This window comes from Dipteris shenzhenensis, chromosome 31 (genome assembly GCF_047967505.1).
Source record: "Dipteris shenzhenensis isolate YYH24624 ecotype China chromosome 31, Dip_SZ_1.0, whole genome shotgun sequence".
Taxonomy (NCBI): Eukaryota; Viridiplantae; Streptophyta; class Polypodiopsida; order Gleicheniales; family Dipteridaceae; genus Dipteris; species Dipteris shenzhenensis.
In genome coordinates this window covers 46,073,617-46,079,616 of record NC_141626.1, presented here as the reverse complement: position 1 = coordinate 46,079,616, position 6,000 = coordinate 46,073,617, and the positions used below count along the sequence as shown (strand labels likewise).

General features: G+C 42.1%; 1 protein-coding gene across 1 annotated transcript in view; it reads right to left on the bottom strand.

Annotated features, from left to right (window-relative positions):
* Positions 1-310: 310 nt before the first annotated feature.
* The window catches only part of VPS34 (vacuolar protein sorting 34), a 179,830-nt gene continuing 174,140 nt past the window's right edge, over positions 311-6,000 (bottom strand). The window contains exon 17 of the mRNA XM_087402441.1: positions 311-789. Within this exon, the coding sequence (XP_087258567.1) occupies positions 652-789 (138 nt within the window). The 3' untranslated portion in view covers positions 311-651. The remainder of the gene's footprint in view (positions 790-6,000) is intronic.

Genomic DNA, 6,000 nt, shown 5'->3' with positions numbered 1-6,000 from the left:
TGCAGCAGGAGTCGCGACAGGCCGGGGGGGGGGGGGGGGGGGAGAGAGAGAGTATTAAAGTCTTCAAGAGACCGAATGATCTATGAGACAAAAGAGTACATGATATAGTCAAACAGCAAAGAGCGATCCTACGAGCTGCTCGTGCATAGTACAAAGTAACAAAAAAATTCTGATCATCCATGTGGGGTTCCCCAAGTGTGTGATTCTCTCTGCCTATTACAACATTCTTCATAAAATGTGTAAAGGTGTTGCTTTTATTTTTGCAAGATCCTTGCAGTATTTTTTAGTATCAGCAAAGGAACGGTAGAGAATACAAAAGATTTGAAGAATAAAGCCACGTTTGCATATTACTCAGAAGCAAATACAGCTCAAAATGTATCTCCAAGAGGGAGATCATGCCTGTGACTATGACATTCTTTAGTTTCAAACATTATGTGCTCTACATTGTGCACATGCAATATGTCATTATATCGTCCTTACCATCATGAGACCTTCTTGTGCTTGCATTATTACACGACAGAAAGCTGGGATTTTGATCATCAACCTGTATTCTAGTGTGGCTAAAAACCACTGATAAAATGCAATCTTTGATTCAAAGCCTGTTGTGTCCCCTATGAAAAGAGAGACGTCTTTTCGAGCTAAATACAGAAGTCAGCGCCAGTACTGAGCCCAGCGATGGATAGTTTCAACCATTTGTGGAAATAAAGCACTAACACTGTCAGTGATAAGGGTCTGGAAGTACTGGACAGCCTCTTCATCATCCAGGTCCAAACGGAATTTCTCTTGGAGCTGCAAAAGCCAAGCCAAAAGGTTAAATCATTGCAACTAATTTGATTCATGTGTGCATAGGTGTAGGCATCTTCCATAACCAAAAACTATATACATTAAACATCACAATTCAAGCTGAGAACTCACATAGGTGCACGATTCATGAGGACTGCATGTGAAACAAATGGACACAAAAAGGTCATAACCAACAGTTAAGTGATGAGCAGTAAAGAGCCCAAAAGCAAGAGCTGTAAACTAAGTAAGCTGGAATACTCAATATTAACAAATATAAAACCTATTCCAAAGTAGAATGGTGACTCTCAAAACCTCATCTTTAATTGTTTATTGTATGAATAGGCCTTCAAAACATGGTGAGCTGCATTATCTCAATCAACCCCATATACCATCAGGTGATATGCTTCAAGGTGCAACATGCTTTTTTTTTTGCTGGAGAGAGAGAGAGAGAGAGAGAGATTTATGTTTGCGGAAGTCCAGAAAGGCCTTTGAGACCAAGTCTGAGTTATATTGTAAGGAAAAAAACCCCTGATAGGGGAGCTAGAGATATCTAGCGCACACCCCTAAAGAGCATCTATAAACAGAAGCACAAATGGAAACTGTGGCCCCTTTGTGCGGAGAGAGTCCCATCAGACGTTCTTGCCTCTGAGATATTTTGGAGATCTGCTGATGCCATCCCTTGCTCCAATCTGTGGGGCCAACCCGTGGTTGTGGTGAGCCAACTTGACACTGTAACACTGCTATGAGGGTGCCTCAAGTGCGACAAGTGTTTGCCGATCCTGTAGCGGAACCCCTACTCGTCTATATAGCATCCTTGTAGGATGAGCATAAGATCCCATGTCCTATAGCCTCCTCCTAGTGTGGGCTCCTCTCCTTTGAACAAGAAAATATGTGATCACTTACTGTCAGGGTCCCCATCCAACACATTTCTTATGAATCTGTGCCTTGTCTGGTGATCTTAGATACAAGAAGGGCAGGACAGCACTTATACTAGTAATCAATGATCCGGCTAATATCTAGAAAACCCTGGTTGAATAGGCAGTATCACCATTTACAGTAAGAAGTTATTAATTCGATTCAAAACAAATTATAACAAAGGTGGGAGAGTGAGAACTTTATCCCTGGCCCCTACAATATAAATAACAAACCATGGGGGTTGGTCTATAATGCTACGTCAACCCAAGTGGAGTAACATGAAAAAATAAGGAATGATCCCAATCCGCATGAATGCTATCAATCTCTTTCGAGTAGCTACGGAGTCCCCATCTCTCCCAATGACTCCGGATACTAAAAATGAGATCAGCCCAAATAGAAGCCAGCATATAAGCAATAGTGGATGCATGTCCACCAATTACCTGAGCACATCTCAAACACCATATCCGCCATAAAGTAATCTTAGAAACCCCATCCCAAGCCAAGCCCGCTTGTGGAGAAGGCAGTGGGTCCTAAGCCGGGATGGGGAGTAGAACAAATCTTGAGGCCCCATGGTGCTAAGATTTGTAGGGCCATGTTCGTAACACCGCTGCATTAAGAAGGCATGGTCACTTGCCTCAGACTCATATAGAGCAAAGGCACCAAACCCTTTGCCCCAAAAAGCTACTCCCGACGTCAGAGTGTAAGACTTGGGTGTGAATAATCTGAAAACTCCGGTTCAAACTACCCTGGCAATATGGCAACTCCACAACAGTGCTTGCTAAATTCCCTACAAGCTGGCATCTCATACATGAGGAGGGCCTGCCCATCCGCTAAATCAAAGAGCCAATTGGAATACCTCGGTCCGCTATGAATAGTATAGTAAGCCAAAGAACGTATGAGACTTTTGTCCCTAATCCCCCAAAAATGAGACCCAAAACTCGATAGATGATGCTCTGAAATCCCTTTGCTAAACCTGAACAATTGCGGTACATGATGGGAGGCTCTTTGCTGAATCTTGTCTCCAGTCCTCAAGGAATACTAAAAGAATGGAATAGGAGAATCTGGAGCAATGAAAGTGGCTTACAAGACTTTGACGGGGTTTTGTAGTCAAATCCTGATGCTGTCTCACCTTTAGCTACTAATTTTTACGCCTCCCTTCTTTCAGTAGATCTTAACACGCTTGCTAGAGATGATGCCAAACATAGAGTTTGGCAGGGTATTCTAGTATTAGTGAGCCAGATATGAGAGTGTCACTTGATGCACCTTTCACCAATCTAGAACTCGCTTCTTGCCCTTCACAAGCACCTCGGCTTTGATGGGTTCACAACACCTCCTTTATTGCTTTTTCGGATATAATTGGGGACCGTGTTATCTCATCCCTGTAGGGAGTTTGGGACTCTAATACTATGCCTGATTCACTTACAAAGGGTCTTATTCATCTTATCCCAAGCAGAAATTTGGTTTCCCAATGGAGGCCAACGGCTCTTTTGGGCACCTTCTATAAGATTTTGGCCAAAGCTATCAGTTTACGCTTGCAGCCCATTCTTCCTTATGTTATTCATGATATGCAAACAAGCTTTGTGCATGGCCGGAGAATTTTCTATAATATCTTTTCATTTTGGAAAGCTTCGCATTATGCTATGCAGAGTGGCCAAAGGCTAGCCATTCTACTCTTGCATTTCGAGAAAGCTTACGACAACGTAGATTGGTGTTTTATTGTTTGGATATTCAGATGCTTGGATCCTAGGGGTCTCTACTTTGTAAAAATCATCCCACAGCTAGGTGCTTATCATAGGGGATAGGGGAGAAAGATTTTAGATTTCTAGATTAGTGCGACAAGAATGCCCCCTTGCCCCTTTCTTGGAGTTGTTTGTGGCTGAAGCAATGAGCATCTTTTTGAGATCTCAGGTCAGCCCCTACTTGCCATCGTTGTCTTTCTACTGAGGAGTCCATTCAACATTGTCTATGGGATTGCACAAAGGTGAGGTTTATTTGGAAGGGGATTGCTATTCTTTTGAGCATTTTGTTCCTTCCCCTTCTTCATGACCTGGGGTTCGGTGGCTTGGCTTTCTCTTTCGGGATCTTATGAGAGGCACGGCTCTTCTTGGGTTCTTTTAGTTTGATGACATTTAGTTAAGTCATGCTATCTGGATGATGTTCCCCACTTTCCTTGCAAACCTGCACATGCCTTGATGGATACTTTTTGGGAGATTCTAGCAAGCATTTCAGTATGGCATATTTGGAGATCCACATGCACAGAGGCATTGGATGGCTCCCAAATCCACCCTTCACACACATTGGCTAGTATTTGGATGGATATTGTACACACTTTGATGGCCATTTGGGTGAGCATGCAAGGGTCTTTCTAGATGGCTTCTGCCAAGAGGAGTGTTTTCCTCAAGGAGTGGCTCCCTGTTTTTCTCGAAGTCCACCGCTGCAGGGTTGAGGTGGAACTTTCAGCCTTAACCTTGGTGCTTTTCTAGCTCTCTGTGATGAGAAGGTTATTTGCCTACTTAGGGCATATTGTTTCGCATGCTTTGCATAATGTATTTCTGCCATGAGCTTTGCTCTTGGGGTATTTTTAATACTTGATAGACGTCTTTTCATTGGAAAAAAAAGCTGTAATTTGAATATCATTTTTCTATCAATTGATATTAGAGTTAACATGGGATTAACAAACGATATCAATGGTACAAATGCGCAACTTGGCAGCTTCATGGAGTGAAGTTCATATTCTGTAGTTTCAAGATCTGCAAAACTACAAAGCAACAATCAACGTTAGAGGAGATACACATGTGAGACCAGAAGAATGAAAAAGCACTTCGAATATTGGGCCAAGCATTGTGTCGAAAGTATTTAATCATCTCAACCTATCAAAAGATACAGTAGACAATTGGGTAATTGAAAAGCTTTCTGCTTCTAAACTAAAAAACTCAAAGGCTAACTTCAAGGAAGAGCTATTTAATTTGTAGATGTCCGCACTAAATAAAACCAGACGGAATCTATAAAACCGACTCGCTACCCATCTCGCTCTTCTGAGAGAGAGCCATAATTGCGAACGTAACTTCCTTAGTAATAATCAGCAAGTACACTTCTTTTCCACTCTCCCTCTCTCCCTCTCTCTACAAAGACAATAGGGCCCAGGACAACATGTCGGGCTGGACCCCCCCCGAAGGTATTTTATTACTTGAAGAGAATTTGTTACAAAAGTTCAGCATAGAGCTGTCTGGTACTCTCTCTTTCAAAACGTCAAAAATCCCCTTTATTACAAGAGCTTCAAGCTCATTTCAAATTGGCAACATGCCACTTGTCTAAAATCTAGATTAAGTCCTATTACATGCCACTAAGGGCCATTCTGGAGTCTTCAAAGCTCTCGGTCACACGAACCGCCTCCTAGATGCTTGTCAGGCTCCCGTTACGCTTAGGAAAAATAATTCTTTCTAGTACCTGCAACAATTAATTAAAGCGCACCACCATGGCACCCATTAATTGTTAGCGCTTTGCATGCAAATAGCACACTGTGGACTAATTCTAGTCACGGTGGACGTCCCCACTGAACACATGTGCACATCTAAACAAATATTAAAAAATAAATAAATAAATAAATAAATAAATATATATATATATATATTTATTCTCTGGTTGACCGGAGTCAACACTCTTGATTATAATTAAGGAGCTTTGACCAAGGGTCGAGGCGCCTTAATTATAGCCAAGTCTCACCAACCGAAGTTGGCACATCTTGGTTAACCGGGGTTAACCCTCTTGGCGCATGCCAAGTCTTGTTGACCGAAGTCAACACTCTCTGACCGTAGTCAGGTTTACTTGACTAGAGTCAAGTATCTTTGACCGTAGTCAATCCTTTGACCATTAAAATAACTCTTTGACCATAATTAACACATATAAAACTCTTTAATTATGATCAAATAAATGGTCAACCGTACTTTGACTAAGGATATTTACATTGTGGTGACATCCCCTCGGCTTCTATTCACTTGACCTCAACTGAAAAGCTTCCTTGTAAACATCCAAAAGCTGTGGATGATCAGATAACATGTCTTCGTCCATCCACTTGGCATCTAATGCCGTATAATTCTTGAATTTTACAAGATACCTGTAAAACTGCTTACCCTGAGGGCCTTTACGTACAGTATGGTACACAATTTGCTCTGGCTGAAGGACTTCCTCCAGCTCATCCACTTCTGGTGGATCCTCTGATACTGGATCTGTAGGCTCTGGTCCCTGGAATTCCTTTAGAAGACTCACATGGAATGCATTGTGAATCCTCCAATGCTCTGGCAA